This window comes from Dipteris shenzhenensis, chromosome 7 (assembly GCF_047967505.1).
Source record: "Dipteris shenzhenensis isolate YYH24624 ecotype China chromosome 7, Dip_SZ_1.0, whole genome shotgun sequence".
NCBI classification, from domain to species: domain Eukaryota; kingdom Viridiplantae; phylum Streptophyta; class Polypodiopsida; order Gleicheniales; family Dipteridaceae; genus Dipteris; species Dipteris shenzhenensis.
This window is the reverse complement of record NC_141602.1, coordinates 1,989,834-2,012,542: the sequence shown is the minus strand read 5'-3', so window position 1 is coordinate 2,012,542 and position 22,709 is coordinate 1,989,834. Positions and strand designations below refer to the sequence as shown.

At 46.7% G+C, this 22,709-nt stretch overlaps 1 protein-coding gene across 1 annotated transcript in view; it reads left to right on the top strand.

Annotated features, from left to right (window-relative positions):
* Positions 1 to 22,709, top strand: part of LOC147899807 (putative serine/threonine protein kinase IREH1) — a 167,512-nt gene that overhangs the window by 120,184 nt on the left and 24,619 nt on the right. Inside the window, exons 12-13 of the mRNA XM_087377056.1 lie at positions 9,628 to 9,716; positions 22,284 to 22,335. Coding sequence (XP_087233182.1) covers positions 9,628 to 9,716; positions 22,284 to 22,335 — 141 coding nt within the window. The remainder of the gene's footprint in view (positions 1 to 9,627; positions 9,717 to 22,283; positions 22,336 to 22,709) is intronic.

Sequence of the window (22,709 nt, the reverse complement as noted above, 5' to 3'; positions counted from 1 at the left end):
ATAAAATGGTCAAGGGAAGTAACTGCCAAGGTCCTAGGTGAGGGTGTATTGGCATCGACTAGGTGGTTCTGAGTGCTAAGGCCTAGGTGCACCTAAATGTGTAATAATGCCAAGAGGCAAATGTTTTAATTGTGCCCCAAGAGAGGGGTAAATGGTGTACCAAGTTAAAGGTCTAAAATGATGACATGTGGCAGAAGGAACCATCTAGGGAACTGAGGGCTTGTGGATATGCATGAAAAGAAATTGAATTACGTATCTTTTGTACATGGGATCCATGAGATAGGCTAGGTGGATATTCGGGATGCCAGCGCCTGTGATTTTGGATTAGCTAGTGAATCAACGAAAAGCTGAAGGATTAGAAAGTGTTTGTATCATTTTGGTATCAGAGCAGGTTAGCGTTCAGGCTGGACGAAAGATTACTTCGTGGAAAGAACGTGAGACCAGCGGTCGACGAAAAGCAGAGAGAGAGTTAGATAATGATCGTATCAATTGCTCGGTCAAGGCTGTGACGACGAACAGTAGGGCCTGGGAACGGTGGCGCGTGAAAGAGAGGAGTCGCGTATGAAGGAAGCGCAGGGCTGGCATTGTTGGCGTATGCAAGTATCCATGGGCTGATGGGTAGTTAGCGTGGGCTCTTGGACAAAGCTCTCAGCTTTCTGTTGCAGTGCAACCGATTCGACGATTCAGAGCAAGGACGGAGAATATAGGAACCCCGAAGCGTGTATCGCGAGTCACGCAGAAATGCTTATTTTGAGATTGAGATAGAGAACGATGGCGTGTTCATCTACAGTAACAGTTGTCAGTTGAGAGGATGAATTTTGGAGACAGGAAGAAGGGTCTCCAACGAGAGCAAAGAGTGGCTGCTATCGCCTGTGTTACGTCCCTGCCGATAGCTAAACAATCCGCTTATAGGCAATCTCTCTCTGTTGGATGATGCTTGGGACCAGCCCCATGCGCCTGATCCCTTGTGAGGTGTTGCGGAAGTTGTGCCTTGCGTGCAGAAATGGGCAGTGTGGAGAATGAATCCACATCCATTGTCGAGCTAAACGTTGGAGGGATGGAACCCATTTTCGCCACATTTTGAATTGGATGTGGTCACGCAAATAGCCCGTGAGCGTGGGTACGGTTACGTGCACAGCTCTAGCTGGGGAAACGTATATGTGGCGAGGTTCTTGGAATACGATTACCTGTAGAACAGTAGCTTTCTGATATTTAGTCAATTCCTGCAAAAGCAAAGTGACTAACTGATCAAAGGAGTAGTGGTCTGGATTACCCATGGCCACTAGTCGAAGGGTTGTAGCAATCCCTTGATATGTATCTGGCAGCTCATTCAATGTGGTACTGACAAGCTGAGAATTTGGCACCACCTCATCAATATTGGAAAAATGTTCCATGAGGTCCTTGACCTTTGTCAAGTATGCATCCATAGAGTCACCTTCATTCATGCTGACTTCCTGCAATTGCCTTCTTAAATATGCAATACGTGCCTCATTTTGAATCTGATAAAGAGAAGCCAATTTGTCCCAAGCATCCTTTGCTGTCCTGCATGACCGGATGTGTGGAAAATGATTCTCTTGCATGATAAAGCAATAGAATGTGCATTTGCATCTGTTACATCCCATCTTGTTTGAGGAGCAGAAACAGGGGTGTGAGAGGATAAAGCATTAGGAGGAGTACCCTCTGCAGAGAGATCAGCAGTAGGGGCAGCCACTGTGGCATTGGCTGGCCTCAGATCTCAACCCAGAAACAATGTTCCAAAAATGCCTTGCAACAAGAATATGTTTCTTGAGTTAAGACCACATGGGATAGTTGGTGCCATCCAACTTATCATCTTCACGAAGAATGTCAAATAAATCATGATTGTTGCTAGCCATTGCAAATGGGACAAGTCAAAAAGCACTTACAAAGTGACCCTAAAGATAGCCTTAAGGCTTGCAACTGCAAAAAATAGGACTTGCTGTCCAAATCTGGAAAAGCCCCAAAATAAGCTGTAATTTGCAAATGTGATCAAATGGCCTGCAATTTCTTGCCAAATTCACTGCAAATCTGAAAGTATCATGCAATCTACAGGCAATAGACCCAAAAGCCCCAATTTGTAGAGCAAAACTGAGCCAAAAATGGGGCAAATTCGGGAAAGCCCCAAAGTGTCTACAAATCTGCAATCCACTTGCAAAATCGTAGCCCGAATGCAAAAGCCCCAAATGTCGCCAAAAATTTGCAGATCTACTGCAATGCAATGTTTGCTCCGAAAATCGAAGCCAAACGATGGCTGGTGCACAACTTAGCCTGCAAATGGACACCGAACACCTTTAGCTTGCAAACAAATCCTGTAGTACAAACCCGTACGGAATCCGTACAGTGTACGGACGACTGTATGGACAATACGGACGGAGTGGCAAGGAAAAGTACGGATGTCGAAAATCGAAATTGTACGGACAGTACGGAATTTCGTGCAACTGTAGTGCGGGAGCTGGAGCTGGAAGCAGGATGCTAGGAGTAGGAGCAGGTCCGGGAAGGAAGTGCTCTAATACACTGTAGGCTCACAGAAGCAAAAGTATGCACAAGAGTGGAGCAAGAAGTGGAAGCCGTCACATCAACTAGAAGAATGAAAATGAAAGTACAAAGTAGTGTCCTAGTGGTATCACTAGTACTAGATAGGTGACCTAAGTGCCAATAACTAAAGCTACATGGCACATACCAAGGACCAGAGGGCATCAATACGACCGAGAGAAGATGGCCTACAAATGTCTAAATAAAACTACATCACCTGTTTTTTATCGCTTGTTTTAAAATTATTACTCTTTTCTTTCACAAAACGACCTTAAACAATTGAGAGCATATATCTATATTGCCCTACTTCCTTAATAATGAATACATCCCTCCTTAAGTATATCAATCGGGAAGTTCCGTGTTTCATCACACCAACTTTGCATTGAGTGTGGTTGGGTGGAGGGCATACATAGAGAGGGTCGCATCTATACTTTATGTGATCATGATCACTTGAGTTAAAGGAGCACTGCACTTTCAGATGCCCTATATACCTTGAGATCGAGGATGCTATCATTGTCTCTTCAGCGATGGTTTCGGATCCCTATCTAGTTTCTTGTCCTACCTAGATCAGAGATGCTTGGTGGCTTTCCATCAGGCTGTCCAACACACCCTGGAGAGATCATAACTGACCACACATGTGGATTGCCATCACAGGCTTTATGCCACCGCAGCCTCATACATCACGGACCTCCTCTTATGCTTGATGTCTCTCCCAGCTCGCAGATGACCATCATAGTGCTGCCAGCCCCATCTTCTGCATGAGCTGAGAGTTTTCTCTTTATGTATTGGTATCGGAATCCCAGTATTGTTATGATTATGGACCTTTTTGTATTCGTCATGGATGTGGATGACTGCTTAGAGGCTCCACCCCTTTAGCTTGTGGTATCAGGTTCTTTTAATCTCATAGAACCTTCGGTCTTTCGTATATTTTTAATAATCTCTCTCTCTCTCTCTCTCCAAACACACGCGTGCGTGCGCACACACACACACGGGGTAATGGCTCACCCAAGGCCACGTGGCAGTCTTTCAAAGCGCTATATTAAAGCAACCGTATAACTCAGCCTCTTGTTCTCCAAGCTATACAAAAAAATACATTACGGCTATATAACTATGCCATAGGCCTGAATACATGAAAAATGCAAGGTAGGGGTGGGAAGACGACTACTGCTGTTTGAATAATAGCTTGGAATAGACAAATTTATTTGGTAGTATGCTAAGGTCACCATTTGCTTTACTCATAATTGGACTCTCTCTCTCTCTCTCTCTCTCTCTCTCTCTCTCTCTCTCTCTCTTTCTCTCTCTTCCCAGCCTGTCACTCTTCTGCTGCTGCCGCCTCCCGCACGGCACCTATGGCGCTGTTGCTGCTCCTGTATGGTGCGTATGGCGCCCTGCTGCCCCCCTGCCACGACCCCTGACCTATCATGACTCTCTACATCTCGCCATGGTAGCAGTTGCTGTCGTGAAGCAGCTGCCTGCCTTCGTCCCCTTTCCTCGCGCATAAACCTGCGCTTGTAGGTCACGGGGGGCTGTTACTAGTCCCCGCACGCCTTCTAGGGTTGCTGGGATTCTCAGCCCTCCACCTAGCCAACAAGGACTTAGGCTCGCAACTCCCACCAGCTCCAAACCTGCAAGGACAGCAAGAAGATCAAGAATGTCAGCATCAACACCAAGAAAGTTCAGCGAGGAAAGCTTCACCAGCAAATGCAATAGTAGAAAGTCAAAGAAAGGGCAAAGAAGGATTACCAGCACACTTGAAGATCGCCAGCAAATATGTGAAAATGTCTGTATTTCTGCATTGCCACACAATCTTGTAAGTCAAAATCTGCTGCATACTCTCACGGTTAGCGAGGATACCATGCCTACAAGAGCGGAAGTAGACGACACATGGGGAAAACAAGCTTTGGAGACAGCTATGGTAGCCCTCACTAACGGGACAGCACATAAAGGTACCACAGATGTGCTCACATGTCTCAACAATATTTTCCTCATGCTGATAGAAAAAATAGATAACTTGGAGGCCACCAATGTCTCCCTATTGGCTGACAAAGTGCATGTAGACAAGACTCTAGTTCAGATTAAACAACAAGGAAGGTACAAGAAGAATGGAGGAAGGAAAAGGCCAAGAAAGAAGAATGGGAGAAGGAGAGGGCAGGATGGAAAAATGAGAAGACCAAGCTCCAAGAGAAAGTACACACAATGGGGTTTAAACTACAACAAATGAAGGACATGCAAATAAAATCAGATGGGGGCTACAAAGCTATGGAAGAGCTCAGAGCAGAAAATGCAGCAGAGATGGTAGTCATGCAGGATACCATGAATGGTAAACATGCCGAGTTTGCACAACAGCTTGATAAGGGAAAAGAAGTGATGCTTGAGTGGAAAGAAGCGGTTAAAAAAGGATCAGCAGCTCCTTAAAAAGAGTTCATCTCTAAGACACTAGAGGAAGAGAAAAGCAGGGCCAGCAAAGCAATGAATGTCCTAGCTAGAGATTTAACAGTGGGAGATACCCCAATGGCATATTCTCAAACTTTATTCACCAAGATGGGGGTCAACCTTACGTGTGAGGCAGCTTGGAGGGTAGGAAATACAGAGATACCGACAAGACCCTTAGTGCTGAAATTCCGAACTGCGGTATATAGGTCCACCCTCATGAGCATGAGAGCATCTCTGAAAGGAACCAAAACCTACATGGATGATGAACTCATGCTTCTAGAGCAGGAACATAGAAGCGAAGGGATGACACGAGTAATGGCAGCAAGGGAAGCAGGGAAATGGGCTGTGTTGCCCTATCAGCTAGATTTAGATGCTCGTTTGGGAGAGACTAAAATGAAATCATTTAGACTTCACAAGCAGTTGTAGCTTGAATGAAGAGATTTGGACTCCTTTTTGATTAGGCTTCTCCTTTAGTGCTAGCCTTCGTCATGGCTACGTTTGCCCTTAACCTCCGAAGTGTCGACAGAAACTCAGTACGAAGACTTTGTATAAATGGATGCTCAAGTGTGTGTGGGTGTGTGGATTTGTATGTGTGAGAGCATATTTTTATACTATGGTCTACACCCACTGTTGGGCGCCGATGACGTCAGTGGGGATGTCATAGTAGCTAGTCCGGGCTATTTATGGTTTTGAATCTTATGAGTGACTATCGTGAGACTGAAACTGCACTATGTTGTGTTTTTAGAAGATGTGTTTGGGAACGTTCTTGGATTCATCTAGGTATATGCTTACAAAGTGATTATTCGGGAAAGAGCACACAAGCGGGAGAAGAAAGAAGGGGAATTATGACGGTTTCTTATCCAAGAGGGGAGTGCACAGAGCAAGCTGAGTATGGATGTATGGAATCGTAACAGTACCCTTTGGTCCTTCCAAGGTGGTTTCTTAGAGACATACACAAATAGAGACTTCATCTTCTACACCGAGACACGACAGCCCAGAGAGAGGGCTGCCCATAGTGACAGGATACACCTAGAGAATTGAGAAGAGACAAAGGTGTACGAGGCTCTGGAGGTGTGGCTGTTCTTTTCAAGACACACTTAAGACCACTCATATCTGTGGTACGAAGAGAGGAGCATGCACGCCATATGTGGATACGAGTCCAGTTGTTAGATGCGCGACCGATCTCCATTGTGGTACACTACTTCCCCCTCGGACACGTCATCATATGCTCATGAGGTCACTACAGAGGGACACATCCCATTTGAGACAATACATGATGACATCACAGAGTTCTCCAGACAGGGAGACACCCTCCTCTGGGGGACTTAAATGCTAGGACAAGAGATAGGCAAGTGGGCCTACTAGACTTTGTATATGAGAAAGATCCTCACGTGGTTCCGGAGCTAGATGCGGTAGAGCTCGGGATCTTGAGACACTCTACATATACCTCACATTTGATAGCATACGTGCGATACTTGAGTTGGGAGTAGTCCACGACTTCATCATCTACAATGGCCTTCAGAGATGGCCATCATGTGAGTCTAGCACATTGGATTACCTACTGGGCCCATTAGCTTTTGTCTCGCGTATACATGACTTCACAGTACCCCCTCCCCTACTCAGAGCTGACCATTTATATCTAGCCTTCGGTATCTTTGCTACCGCACCAACCACAAGGAGAGCCCGTGCCACACCTGCTCGTACCGAGATGCACTTTGACCGTGCCCTCCACCCAGTATATGTGAGTCACTTGGCAAGAGAACTTCCTGCCCTACTGGAGGATGATATAGATCTCACACACGCCTCAGACACCCTTGCCTCAATAGTACAAGACACTACCACCAGACCCTTCTTTACAACCCGAATCCACACAGGCACGAGATTGGAAGATGCCTCAAAACCCTTGGTTTGATGACGAGTGCGAAGAGGCGTGAGCCCATCTCACATGGAAGCAAGCCGTGGGTTAGTTCACATCATCTGAGCCACAATTGATCTTCCAACAGTGGACACGACGCAAGAGACGAACCTTCCAGCCATCATTCCCATTACTGATATGGGGGTGTGGTACACTTATGCATGCTCCTTATATGATATCCCAATGCAAGAACCACCGGATATGTCCTCTATGCCTAGGCCCACTACCTTTCACTTGTTTACGACATAGAATGCACGGGCTGCACTTTAATGGCTCCACAACCGGAAAGCACATGACCACGAGGGACTCTAGACTGAGCATTTCACACATGGACAGGAGGTCTTAGCCTTGGTTCTTGCACAGATGTTAAACCATGCGGTATGCCACGGCTTTCCACTTGCTTGGAGCACCACCACTATTGTACCGATACGCATAGCAGGAGACCCCATGAATACTGGAACTATCGCACCCTCATGATTGACCACACACTGGCCAAGATCTATGGATTGGTACTAGAGAGGGAGATTAACAGTCACACAGAGGCACGAGGGCAGCGGGCACTAGGGTGGGCAGGATTCAGGATGCATCACTCTCTGAGGGCTATCATTGAGGAGGCGAGGTCTAGACACCAAAAATTCTACACATGTTTCGTAGACTTTTGGAAGGCCTTCGACATTGTCACACAATCTTGAACTCTCTTTGGACTTTACATCGATGAGATCATAGCCTTCATAGACCGTTTAGGGGACGAGGGATCATTACTGATTGACTTCATGATGCAAATACTGCTATATGATGATGATATATTCCTTATATCATTTTAGTGGAAGGGTTGCAGAGACATCTGGAGGCCCTAGAGGTGTTCTGCAGAGAGAGAGACTTGACAATCAATCTTGGGAAGGCCTTGAGGTTATGGTCTTCAATACCTCACGTGCAGTGTTCTGCTGACTTAGCCTCACCTATTGTGACTAGCCAGTCCAGATAGTACAGCCCTACACTTATTTGGGAGCTGTTTTCACAAGACCCATTGTCACGATGACCCACACAGCCCAGGCATGACTCACACGGGGGCGTAATGCTTTGGCTCAGCTAGAGTGACAATGCTTCTAGGTACACTTCCAGGATCCACCGATGAGCTTTTTGACACGCTAGTGCAACCGAATGCCATACATGCAGCACCCTTTTGGGGATGCGACCCGAGGATAGACTGGAAGAAATTTGAGCAGTTACAGGTGATTATGGGGTCTAGGATGATTTGGTAACCTACACCCATAGCAGGCTTGGATGCTTAACCCTTCCGGCAGATGATTGCAGCTCCACCTCTACTGTGTAAGGTAGGCATTTACTCAGTCTCATTGAGGTTGGATGACATTTTTCTCTGTTATGCTCAGTTTTTCAAGCTCTCTAACTGCTAAGATACTGATACAGAAGTGAATTGCAAGGTTTGGGAACTTATTTTGGGTTAAATGACTTGTACCTTGCTTGTACTTTAGTAAGCAGTGTATCACAGTTAATAAAGGTGATTCACTGTTATATGATTGAGTTTTGGGCAGACAGAGCATTGGGTGCAAGTACAAAGAGAGAGCAGTACTTGGGGAGGCACTTGATCAGGGCATCATGAGAAGGGATGCACTCCTGTATTTAACGGTGCAGGATCTATGCATGATTGTACACTTAATGAGGCCCCATTTTGTTTATCAGTCTTCACTTCCATCACCATCTTGTAGCCACCATTGCTTGCAAATGTCACGTTCTTTGACTCAGGAATTGCTGAAAATGAGGAAGTTGGGGGAGTTGAGAGTGGGATTGGAGTATGTAACTATGGAAATGAAGGGAATGGGCAAGTTGCTAAAGGTGAGAAAGCTGTCCGGGACAGACACTGAAGCTTGTGGGATGGATTTATGGATACTCTAGGGAAGCTATGCCACCAATGCAGGGCAGATACTCTATTCATGATTTAAGGTACCTTTTATACAATGGTTAGGACCAACAAAAGGCAAACGGGGATTACCCTTTCCCTCAGGCTCAGCAGAGGATCAAATGATACCCACCCCCGTACATTGGAATTTCTCAACAAGAGGGTAATTTGGATGAGTTATTTTAAGGATTGAGTCCAATGGAGGCACTGGCAAATTGAATCCTGTTCTATGTTTATAGAATAACCCAGAGGAAAGGAGAGACTTGATCAGCACAACTCAGAAAGTGTGGTGTGACACAATAGACATGACGGTAGCAAATAAGTAGTGTGAATGTTGCAAAAAAATCATTAGTGTTCATTTAAATGCTTACTGTCATGTATAAGGGCCTTATGAGCCTGAGGGCCTGAATAAGGTGTAAGACACAACCAAATCAAATCGAACCAAAACTTCATTTCCATGTACACCAGTCCCCTGAATTGATTCGGCTTGTTAATAGGATGTGTGTAAATTTAATAATTATGACATACAAAAGTGTTTAAGGTAACTTTAAAGAATATTGAAACTACAAATTGTTGTAATATTGGGCCATACCTGATGGCATTGCATGTTTTTTTTTTTGTGGAACAGTCATGCATGTAGTTTGGAGAAATTCACCTGTATGCCATGTCAGCTGTGGGATCCTTAGACAGCTTATACAGATGATGGCTTTTGGCTGTTTGGTGTGGGTTGGAAGTACATCAAACACTTCTGGAATTATGTAATTGATATGTATTCTGTAATAACTTGCCTCTATATCGGTTGTGATGGCAGATAATTTTTGACAACATATTGAATCGGAAGATACCCTGGCCTCACATTCCGGATGACATGTCCTGCGAGGCAAAAGACTTGATTGACAAGTAGGGTACTTGGTCATGAAGTCCATTGATTGTGCTATTCCCATAGGATAGAATGCTCATGAATTGATATTCACATTATGATATGGGTTTCAATTGTTTGAAAGAATTCATAATGAATGATTCTGTGTGAATTGCTGGGGTCTTGTACTAATTGGGGCTTTCATAGTAGAGAAGATCTTTCTGAGAGCGTCTGATTTGTTGTTGCTTGGACAACAAGTATATCATTCACACGGAATGGTCAATAGTCTGTATGATTTCTTGTGGACATGGTAAATAATTCACAGCAAGAGCATTGGTTGAAAATAATTCCTGACATGAAGTTTCAGAAGGGATATTTCACTAGGCTTACCTGGGATATATGGCTTCAAAAAGCAGAAGGAAAAGAAATCCACATCAGAAAGCAATAATTCACAACAAATTTTGATTGGCCTGAAGTCAGTTAGACGTCAAGCACATAACAAAATGCTTGTTCCTCAATGGTTCTTCAGTATAGGTGTATCATATACCATATTCCTGGAATACTGCATCAGTGATTGATCTAGTGTGGTTTAAAAGCCATCATACTCATCTAGCATTTTAGTCATCTTAATTTTTGTAATCGGCAGTTCTCCTTTCCTTCCTCAATGTGTGAGTTTGTGTGTGCGTATGTGCGTTTGTCCATGACTCTTTGTCTAAAATTTTTGGGATTTCTTTATTTCTGTTTAGCTTCATGAGCATTTGCAGATAGTAGCTCTTTATTTCTTTGTGCATCTTTCATGTTTGTGGGAGCCTTGCATGCCGGATAAGTAGGGTCCCCCCCCCCCCCAACACCCCGAAGAAAAGACTTCTGAAGTATGAAAGAAAATCAAAGAGCAAAGCTCATGGCAGAAATATATCATGCAAAGCATGAGGAGAGCCAAACACCCTAAGAGGGCCAAAAACGTGCTCATGCAAGAGAGCTACAACAAAAAACAAGGTTGATGCTGGAAGTATACCTCAACCATACGGAGGACTCCGAGAAAATGGGGAGAGCAACTCCACTCCCTTAGGAAAATAGTCCTCCTGGCAAAAGCCGCCAGGGGAAGACCCTTGCATGCTCACCCAAATGTCCGTCATTGAGTGTACCGTATCTGTCCAAATACTGGCCAATGTTTGTAATGGGTGGTTTTGGGAGCCATCTAAAGCCTCTATGAGTCTAAATCTCCAAATATGTCGTGCTGTACCCTTCATTAAAAGAGCCTGGTATGACAAGCTTCCTTGGGTGCCTTTCTTATCTTTCTTGTTGGAGGTATGTTGACTAAGGATTTAGAGAAGTAAAGCGCTAAAAAAGAATCTTAACAAATTTTGTTAATAAAAATATATGTAGAAATGAAAAGCCATAATGCACCTTTGGACTTAAAATATACAGGTTGCTTGCTATCGAAGCTTTTATATTATCGGACTAAGTGCAAAAAAGGAACCAGTGCATCATACCTTGTTGGATGCATACTATCCACAAAAGAATAAACATCACAGCTCATCAATGCACATGTAGCCTTTGAGGCATAAGCTTGATGATAAGGCCATCAAATGCATTTTCATTGGCTACAGCTCACAGAGTAAAGGATACAGATTGTTTCAGCCTAGCATAGGGAAGGTGATTGCTTGTAGAGATGTGGTTTTGTCGAGCATGCCCCTTTACCTTGGCTGGACTGTAAAAAACAGCCAGCAGTTGAAGCCTTTGATGTATTTGATGCCATACTGCCCTTCACAGTTTCAGATGCACTTTACAGGGTACGGCTCCAAATGCTTCTAGCAGCTCACAGTCTCCTCTAGTTACCAATGTTCAGCCTGATTTGCAGCCACATGATGATCATGCAATTGAACAGGTAGTTACAGAACAACATGCTGTCGTTAGACAGCAAAAACGAGTTCTTAGGTGGCCCTTGGATACTCTACGAGACAAGAAGCAAGCCGAGCCCTTGTCTGCCTGCACTAGAGGTGGTAAAAAACAAGTGGATGCCAATTTGCTTCATGTTGCTTTGATTGCTTCAGCCTGCAATCAGGAACCTCTTTGTCATAAGGATGCATTTGATAGCTCGAGAATGGATGAATGCGATGAAAACAGAACTTAATTCCACATGGGAGTTGTGTGACTTGCCAGCATGCAAGCGTGCCGTAGGCACTAAGTGGGTCTGCAAATTAAAGTCGAAAGATGAAGGCAGTGTTGATCGCTACAAAGCCCACCCTGTTGCTGCAAAAGCCTATGCCCAGCAACATGGCATTGAATTTGAGAGACATTCGCTCCCACTTCACGCGAACATTTGGTGCATCATTGCTCTTGCATCCCAGAGGCATTGGGAGGTCCACCAGATGGACATTAAGACTGCTTTCCTTCATGGGGATTTACTGGAAGAGGTCTATGTCACCCAACCTCCAGGCTTTGAGGTTAAAGGTTCTGAAAATAACGTATGCAGGCTGAAAAAGGCCCTCTATGGTTCGAAGCAGGCACCACGGGCATAATATAAGATACATTCTTTTTCGCTATGCATTGGATTTCAAAACAGCCCTACAGAGACCACTCTTTATGTCCGGAAGAGTGAATCTGGATTTCTGATTTTAATTCTTTATGTGGATGACATGCTTATCACTGGGCCAAACACTAAAAAAATTGCATATTTCAAGGCAGTTTTGCAGAAATTGTTTGTAATGTCAGATATAGGCCGGTTGCACTATTGTTTGGGCATCCAGTATGCGAATGTTGAGGGGGGCATAATGATGAGTCAATCCAAGTATATTGAATAGCTCTTGCAATGCTTCCAATTCGGGGATTGTAAGCCAGGACCTAGCTTCCATTTCTCCTTTGAAGATGGGAGTGCCCTGTTTGATGGCATTCTTTAGTAGCAAGCTGTGGGCTGCCTTATTTACTTATGTCATACCGGCCTAGTTTATACCAGCCTGGTTTGCAGTAAGCCATTTCCCAATTAAGCAGGTGCATTGACGAGCCCAGCACGCAGCATTGGCAAGCAATGAAGTAAGTCTGTGTTACGTGAAGGCCACTCAGCATTCGGCACTGTTTTATAGTGTTGCATGCATTCATGGACAGTGATTGGGCAGGTTGTTATGACACGCGTGTGTCACACAGTGGCAACTGTTTCATGCTTGGCTCTTCATGCATCTTTTGGTTCATCAATACGCAGCCTATAGGTGCCAGTTCTAGTTGTGAAGCTGAGTATAGGGTGGCTTTCACAGCTACAGAAGAGGGTGTTTGGCTATGTAAATTATTTTCAGATCTTCATTTCATCCAGGACACTTCTATTATCACCTACACTGATAGCCATAGTGCTTTAGTAGGTGCGCTTAATCCAGTGCTTCATGCACGGATGAAGCACATTGAGGTACATTCATTATGTTCCAGAGCGCCCGATAGCTGCAGTTATACAGATGTCCTACGTCCTGGCGGAAGATAGCTTAGCAAATCTCTTCACGAAGGCTCTACCGACCCAACTTTGAGGCTTTTCGACATGCCTTACACTCGGCACCATTTATTACGTGATGTCGATCTTCGTGTACTTCCGTAGGTTGCTAATAGGTTGCTATATCCATCTTGGACAAATATGTGCAACCATGATATCGGTTCCAGGTATATCTGAGATGTGTCGAGGATACTTCAGCCATACCATGGCCTTGTAGGCTAGTTAGGACATTTTGTCCTAGGCATGGTCAACCAGTTGACTTAGGGCCATATAGGGGCCACACTTGTACTTTATTATTATTTATTTGCAAGTATTCCTATTCTCTCAGTTGTCGTTTGCTCCCTAGTATTCCATTTGCATTTCCACTGCTCGTGAGGGGCTGCAGTAGGCCTCCAGGTCCTACATAGAAGAAGCCAAGGTGTGTGCTGCCGCATTGCATCTTAATCCTCAAGGGAACACCATTACGGGAAAACTGCCCTAGCCATCTGCTGTCTCTCCAAATGTGAAGTCCTTCCCACGAGGACTCAGGGATGGCTAAGTCGATCTCGCCCATCCGCTGCCCTGTCCCTCTCAGATGCGCTAGGGCGTCAAGCCTCGCCTTTGCCTCCATAGGTAGTTTGCTCCAGGGACCAAAAGAGCCTGTTGGACCACTGTCCCACTGTGCCCAACCAATGTGAGTCTGCTGCCCAAGCATACGTCGCTCCTGATCTCTGACCTCTAGGTGCCACATAAGGGGCTGACGCTCGAACTCCTCTTTGCATCTGGGCAGAGCACGGATGAGACCCCCTGCTAGTCTCTGCCAAACCCTGTGAAGACTCCTCATCAAGGGGGAGCCCTTTCCCATAAGGGGGGCCTCTGAGAAGATCCATCTATGTGAAGGCTGCCACTGTCCCCCAGTGCGTGGGGTGTTCCTCAGAAGCTCTCTCTGTAAGAGGAGCTTCCAAGGCTCGGCACCTGGGGTGAGGCCACGAGCCACCAGCTTGCCCAGAAGGGCCCTGCTTTGCATCTCCAGATCAATGATACCCAAGCCTCCCAGTGCCTGCGGCATGATCACCGTCTGCCAAGGTACTTGGGCCCTAGTGTTCCTCATGCCGTCTGAACCTGCCCAAAGGAAGTTCTGTACCAACCGTCGGAGCTGCCCAATGCATCCTCTGTGAAAGCACCAACATGAGGCAACATACCAGGCAGTGGCAAGAAGGACCTGGTTTGCCACTAAGGCGCGACTTGCGAGGGAGAGTTTGGCCGAGCTCTAATAGAGAAGCTTGCACCGAACACTCTCAAGGACCGGGGCAATCTGCTATCAATACCCACCTGGCATCCGAGGTATCTCGCTGTTTGGCCCCGCGGTATCCATCTGAAACTAAACTCACTCCCCTATGTTGAAGAACTGAAAGGAAAGCATGAAGTTGAACACAAGATGAGAATGCTTGCTTGCTTATGGAATGAAGAAAGGTGAGGTCCATATGTAGGTACCTCTTATATGAGCCACCAAGCTCCACAATCATCTCCTCAATCAGCTCCTAGAATCTCTCAATCATCCTATGTGGCATCTACCACCACCTAACAGTGCTTATGGGCACCTAACTGTGCCTCTAGCACACACACATAGAAACCAAGGTGTGCCTGGGGCATACACCTTGAGATATCCCATCATACCCCCCCTCAAGGGAATGCCTCAGGCTATGTCAAGGATACATCTAGTCTCATAGTTTCTCATGCCATCTCATGGTGGTCAAGGATAAATCTATGGCTAGGATCTCATGCTAGCAAGGGGTTCCCAAGGGTGTGAAGTAAACAAAAGGGATACATAAGACCTTCCAATGGTTATCTCCCCTGCATGTATACAATATCTGCAGGAGGTACCATGGAGCAAAACACATACACATGGCCTACATCATATGGTGACCAGAGGTGTTTACAAATGACACAATAGTTTATTTCATTCATTTTGGAGGACTATCCAGGTAGAGTACCTTGACTCAACATAAAAAGAGAGATCTGGAGCATATATGGAGATGGTTCAAAAAGCATAATCTTCATAGGAGGCCTCATCTTGTGGAGGCACATCAACTGAAAGTAAATTGGTAGTTTCTGGCTTTGTAGTTGCTTCCTTTTTGGCTTTACAATACTTTTCATGGTGATTGTTTTCGCCACAATGTTTGCAAGGATTGATCTTGAAGCAATCTTTTGAGAGGTGATTAGTCTTCCCACAATGTTTGCAAGGTGAAAACTTGCCCATTTGAGGTTTTATGGCATAGGCTGTGTCATTGCCTCTTCGGAGTTCCTTGTGCCTTTCTTCTTCTTGAAGGGCAGTAATAAGACCTTCAAGAGTAGGATTAGGAAGATTTTTCAAAGTGGTAACAACATGATCATAATCTTCAGGCATACTTTTGAGCAATACTGCCATTGCATCATCTGTAGTGATTGGAGAGTTGATAGAAGCAAGTTGAGTCATGAGACTCCGCATGTGATTGACATGGGCAGCCAAGGGAGTGCCACTAGCCATCTTCAATTCAAAGAAAGCAATCTGAAGTGACAATTTTGAGATGTGAGAGCTAGCACAAAAAATAATATCAAGCTTCTGCCAAGCTTCAGAAGGGGACTCCAAATCAGAAATGTGATGAATATAGTCATCTCCTAAGGCAAGAGCAATAATGCCATAGGCTTTCTCCTCTCTAGCAAGATCTCTTGGCGGGTGTGTAGGAGCTAAGGATTCTCCAGCATTAGAGGCTGTTGAAGAAGAAGTTGAAGCAGGTTTAACAATTCCCCAGAGGTTTTCCCTCATCAATGCAAACTTAGCTTTCATCTGCCTTTACCATTGAACTTATCCATATTCAAGAAGGTAGCCATGAGAGGGTCTAACCCAGAATGGGCAGTGTCTACTCTCTTACAAGGCTAGAAAGAGTTGAAAAGCTTCAAAGTACAATCATTTAGTGTAGCAAAGACTTGTAACCAAATTCCATACTAAAAATCATAATGGAAATGATGCTTCAACTTGCATGCTTCATAGAGGTGGCTAAATGAAAGTATTCCAAATCCAGGTATAGCAACCTAGAGTAAAGTTGTAGCCACAATTGTACTGATGCTATTCAACACTTTAAAACATCAGAAATGCTTAAGTAGCATCTAATGTAGCACCAAACTCACAACATTGTCAAAACTGTCCAAAACAGAGGCCTGAACTTGGAGGGCTTATATCTCACTCCTCAAAGCAAAGAAAAGAGGGCTTTCTAGGTAGAAATAAAGCTGATATACCAGAGAACAGCCATTGAGGAGGAGAGGCAAAATGCCGCATCACGTCGCCATAGCCAGCAGCTTGAAAGTCGACCGTTGTTTTTGCTGTTTCTCCCTCCCTGGTGGACCATTTCCCTTCAAATCTGGACAGGAGCTAGCTCATACTGTTGTGCAAGCTTGGCTCAGAGGAATTTTGGAATGGCTGCTCCAGCAAGTCGCATTGCAAGAAATGGCGTCAGGAAGAAGACGACTGTTGCGCGGTTTCGTGGTTACCATTATCTTATTCCTTTGACGTGGAAGTTCGCCCATATGAAGGGTCTCTCTAGCTAGAAGGACCCTGGGAATGGTTGCTTGTAGGTAAAGAAGTCAGCCCTCCAAGTGGTTGGGCAGAAAGGGGCAAAATGGAGAGGAAGATGAAGAAGAAGAAGATGACATGGCACAAATGGGCTCAAGGAGGATCATAGTGCTCTGATACCATGTTGAAGAACTGAAAGGAAAGCATGAAGCTGAACACTAAATGAGAATGCTTGCTTGCTTATGGAATGAAGAAAGGTGAGGTCCATATGCAGGCACCTCTTACATGAGCCACCAAGCTCCACAATCATCTCCTCAATCATCTCCTCAATCAGCTCCTAGAATCTCTCAATCATCCTATGTGGCATCTACCACCACCTAACAGTGCTTATGGGCAGCTTACTGTGCTTCTAGCACACACACATAGAAACCAAGGTGTGCCTGGGGCATACACCTTGAGATATCCCATCACCCTACTCATGGATCTCCTGTGTCTCCTCAAAGCCGGTGAAGAAGCCTATGGATTTTGTCCAGTTGATCCGTGCCCTTGAGGCCTCACAATAGATAGCCAATGCACCTTTGACTCTCTCTAGACTCGCTGTGGTGCCCTCAACATACAAGGCTGTGTTATCTGCAAACTTTGAGTCAAGGAGCTCCTCCTTCTGCCTGATTGGGAGCCTCAACCCTGTGAGACCCGCCACCTGTGATCTCAAATAGTAGCCCAGACCCTCGCTACAAACAGGAAGAGGAAGGGAGCTAGTGGGCAGCCTTGGCAAACCGAGCGAGAGAGAGGAAAGGCCTTGCCTGTGTGTCCTTTGATAATCATCTGACTAGAGCTCCCTACGTATAGCACTGAAACTCCTTTGACCCATCTGTCTGAGAAACCCAATCTCCTCATAGTGCCCTCCAGGAAAGACCACTCCACCCTGTCGTAGGCCTTCTCAAAGTCCAAGAGAAGGATGGCCAGTGGCTGTGACTCCTCCCTGGACCAGTCCATTGCCTCCCAGAATGTGAAGATGTTGTCCAGGATGTTGCGCTCGTGGACAAACCTAGTCTGTGTGTCATGGATGATGTCGGTAAGATGAGGCCGTAACTACAAACTCAAGACCTTGACGAGAATCTTGTATGCAGTATCAAGCAGAGTGATCGGCCTCCACTGTCGAATATCTGACCTATCTCCCCCTTTCGGGATCATACAGATCTACCCCCTACACAAGGACTGAGGGAGAAGGCCTGTGTTGAAAATCTCTTGGCAAGCTAAACAGAAAGGGGTAGAGATGATCTCCTAGAAGTTTCGGAAGAAGGCCGAAGTGAAGCCATCCTCCCCCGGGCACTTCCAGGTCGGGAGAGCCTTGAGGGCTTCCCAGAGCTCTTGATCTATAAAAGGCTCAAGTCTGCTGCATAAGTCCCACGAGACTATTGTCGGAACATGATCCCAAACTAGCTCTCGGGCCACAAGACGCTACGCTTTGCTGCTGGCATCTCTGAGAACGAGGCGCCGCCCTGCTTGTCTTCCCCAAACTCCAGGTTGTTGAAGTACCCTCCAACAATCCAGGAGTCAACATCCGGAAGACACTCTGACAGCCTCCTCCAAAAGATTGGGGCATACACGTTCAGGATTCCGATTCTGGACTCTCTTGTCCGAACTCCCATCCAAACTGCCCGTCCTGGAGCTTGCCCTGATGGTAGACCTCTGAAGCCAAAGTCTGTGAGACTGAGATGCAGACTGCTCCGCTCCGTCCTACTGCGGAGACCACTCCTCTGGACCTCTCCCTGGGAGAAGGTGATGGCGTCGTCTGATGTCTGCTGCTGAAAACATGTGCTCTTGAATCATAAGGATGTCCATTGCCCGCCCTACCACTACCCTCTGCAACTCCTGTCGGAGCATCAGGTACTGCGGTTGACTACCAACACGGTCGTGGAGCCCGTGTACGTTTCAGCTCACTATAGTCCAGCTCATGAGGACGGGGGAGTCGGGAACAAGGCTCCCGTGTGAGTGGGTGCCTATCCTAGAAAGACTACCTTGTCATAGCATCAAACACCTCCGGGGACCACTTCTCCAACCCTGTGGAGGCAAATAGAAATCTCCAAACGAGGTGTGTCTGAGATTCCACTGCGCTGATCAAACCCCCCTTTCGGGACTGAAGGACCATGAGCGTGACCTCCAATGATAGAGGGTATGAATCCGGAATCTCTAGATAGTTCCAGTGTCCTAACCTCCAGAAGTTCCGTGGTAAGAGACGCCTAGGCTGGAAGTTGGGAGTTGCTGGCTGGGAAGACGAGCCTCGTCCCTCAAGATCCCTCTTTGAGCGGACTTGCTGCTGTGATGAGGAAGCAGAAGGAGGCGTCGTCGTTCCCTTGCCTGATGGTAGGGGTGTCAAAGCGAAAGAGGTTGCCACTAAAGCGGAGAGGGGTGGGGCGGGAGAGTGAGAGGTAGGGACGCGGGGACAGAGGGCGGGGGGCGGGTAATGAGGGTGACCATAGAAGGGGGGGTTGAGGGGGGGAGAGGGGACGGGGGGAACCCTGGGGAGGGAGGGGGAAGTGAAGAGGAGAAGGGGGAGGGGTCTGGGGGAGGGGGGGGGAGGGGGAGGAGGAGGGAAAAGGACGACCACCGCCCCCTGTTGATCAGGCTTGTCGGGGCTCTGGATCGTCGGCTCCTTCACGGCCCTCGTCGGGCTAGTGTCTGCGGCTTCAGCCATCGCCGCATCTGGAGCTTCTGGGGCTCTCTGCTGTTGCAAGGGTGGGTGCAGAGGCTGAACTTCCGAAGCTAGAGGATCGACTGGATGGACAGTGGCCTCTGCTGCTGGGGGAGGTGACTCCTGCTGTTCCTCTTTCAAAGCCTCTCGGGCAACCCTGTCTCTCTCCTTGCGGTTGGCCCTCTGTCTGCGGCGTTTGCGCGCCTGCTTGCTTGGTTTCTTTTTCTTTTTAACCTGTGTCCAGTTCCCTTCTAAGGGGTTGACCCATGGGGTCTGAGACTCCTGTTGCTCCTGCCTGAGAGGGCGCTAAACTCGGGCCTGCTGACTCTGCCTACTTTGTGGAGGAGGGGGGGGAGGCGCACATGGGTGGCCACGGGGGCAATCTTTGGTGAGATGACCCATCTGTCTGCAACGAAGACATTGGCTTGATAGCTCGGAGATCTTCACCCTCTGGCGAAGTGTGCCCCCTTCCAGGGTCTCTAGAAGGATCAGCTTTGGGAGAGACTTCGGGCTCTCCACCACCAGTTTGATCCCGGGGACTCCATCATCTGCTAGGACGGAGGCGGCCGTCTCTGGCGAGACTCGAGCACTGTGCCAAATGCCCGACCAATGGAAGGGAGGATGGCTCGATACTCCTTGGGGAGCCCTGGGAAGCGGAATGTAACCGGAAACCGTCGAACATGGTGTGTCGTATCCATGTCCTCCACTGTGAACCCATGATACCAAGGAAAGAGGTAGACAAGGTGCGGGCCAAGGAGAATGGGGCTCTGCTCCACAAGTGTCGAGGTGGTGTCAGGGGAGCTCAACTGGATGAGGAAAACCCCTCGTCCATAGATGTTGACCTCCTGGATGTGGTTGCCCTATAATGTCAAGCTCGCCTAGATCCACTCTCGCACGTGTCTCCGTGTTGGCGTGAGGCCCACAATTTTGCCCACAAGCGCCTTGTTCTGGAGGGACTGGACTGCTTGTTGTACCTGCTGCTTGTCAGATGGGGAAAGAAGAACCTGAACGGCTGTGGGAGTCGAGGGTGCTGCCATAGAGCCCCTTTGGCCAAACCAAAGGTCACCACCAAGATTTTCTTTCAACGTAACAAACATGAATGCTCCCGCTACAAGGAGGCAAATGAAAAAGGGACGAAGCGGAGAGGCGGAGGAGAGAGAAGGAGAGGGCAGGGGAGGAAGGAGGGAGCAAGGGGAGGAGGAAGGAATGAAGAAATGGAAGGAGGCGGGAGAAGAGGAGAAGAAGGTTGGAGGAGGCGGAGTGGCAGGGGGGCCGCACTGGCGGGAGGGCAGAAGGGCGGGAAGATGTGCGAGGCGGCAAGGAGGGGAGGCGAGGAGGCGGAGGGAGGGGGCGAGGGGGGGCAGCAAGGGGGGGGTGGAGCGGGGAAGGCAGCAGGCGGGGGGGCGGAGGTGGAGGGGGGGAGAAAGCAGGCTGGGGGGCGGAGGTGCAGTGGGGGAGATGGCAGCAAGGGGAGGCGGGGGAGAAGGCAGGGCTGAGGGCAGAGGTGGAGCGGGGGAGGCAGGGCGGAGCGGAGAGGGAGGAGGGGCGAGGCGGGGCGAGGGCAAGGCAAGGAGGCAGGGTGGGCAGCAGGAGAGTATTTCCAGGATCTTAGGATTAAAGTCTCTCCTCTTTGACACTCTTGTTCGTCCAGCCAAGATTAATGTTTGTTATTAGTGGCTAAAACGATGTTTAAAAAAAAAAAAACTGTGAAACATTGGAAAGACAATTCAACTAATTTGAGATTGTTTGAATTGGCTATGTAGAGCTGAATCCTTCATTATGTTTCAGAATCCAACAAAATGTGTTTTGGGAACTATCTTGGTTATTATTTCCGTAAACCTGTCTTTTGAAAACCTTCAAGGGTGACATTAAAAACCAAACTGTGAAAAGAGGGTCAATAGAAAGAGCTGTTTTTTCTTTTTTTTTCTATTGTCGTTTGTTTTTGTTTTATTTTTTTTGCCTAATTGTTTGATTTGATTACCAGTGCCCTGCAGGCAGTGCTCTCCGTACACTTTTCTTAAAAACTGTCCCTCCAGTTATTTTAGGCCACCGTTTACACTTTCTATTCTAGTGACATCTCTCTCTCTCTCTCTCTCTCTCTCTCTCTCTCTCTCTAAGATATACTCCCCCAAAGACTCTCAGTCTCTAACTGATGTTGATGATTTTGGTGTGTGTTTTTTTGTCCCATAGACCCGCAAGGTCTCCTGTGGACATTAATATTTCTTTCTTTCTTTTTCTCTCTCTCTCTCTCTCTCTTTCTCTCCCTCCCTCTTTTCTCCCCCCTTCCCAAATCAACTAGTCCCCCTTCCCCCCTCCCCCCCCCCCGCTTTTCTCTCTCTCTCTCTCCCTCTCTCTCTCTCTTTCCAAATCGACTCTTCCTTCTAAGGGCAGTGCTCACGAGTACTTGTACTTGCTTGTTATTATTATCCTTTTTTTCTTTGGAAGGGAGGGAGGGGTGGATGCTGGCAGCTGGCTTCTGTGGATTTCAAGTTTTTATGTAAAAACTTGTTGATCACTCTATTTCAAGGTTTCTCTCCTTGTGGAGGGCTGTAGCTAATGCTGATATTTCTCTATTTTTTCCATCCCTTTGGTCTGGTGCTTGTTCTTGATCTTGATAAAGCTTGTAGAGGAGTCATCCGTACAGGCAACCCACTGTGTCTGACTCTTGTTTTGAGTTTAAAGCTTGTCTGTCCTCTATTTTATTGTTTCTGTCCTTGAGAGAGCGTACTGAAGAAGCTGGTGGTAAAAGTTTGGCCATCCAGCTTGTTATTCATCACTCTGGGATTTCTTATTTGTCTTAGATTCAGAGGAACCTTGCAGTCCCTTGACCATTTGAAGACTTTTTTTGTTGTTTTGAAGAGGCACAATATGTCACCCAAAGTTAATGGAGGTCATTCTTTTTGTTGCAGACTTCTGACAGAAGATCCTAATCAGCGATTAGGAGCAAAGGGGGCACGAGAGGTATTCTTTTGGTCTCTGTCATATAGGGCAACTGTGGTTGCTTGAAATTCTGTGGTAGCCTTCTTAAATGCTTGATGTTTGGATGGGTCCTCTTGTAGTTTTCAGATACATTATCAACATTACTACTATTGTTTGTGTCCCGTGAAGTTATGCTTTGTATCAGGGCGCCAGAGTGTATTTAAGACTTCGAAAGCAAATAAATTAACCAAGTTTATCAGAATCGGACGTAGTTCATGTATTTTTTGCCAGTGATACTAAGACGCACTCTTGAGAGGATCATAGGGGTCTCTAAGAAGGTTGGATCCATAAAAGAATAATAGAAGTGGAGTGTAATGCTGAACAAACTTTAGAAGATGCTTTGTAGCATAAGTTCT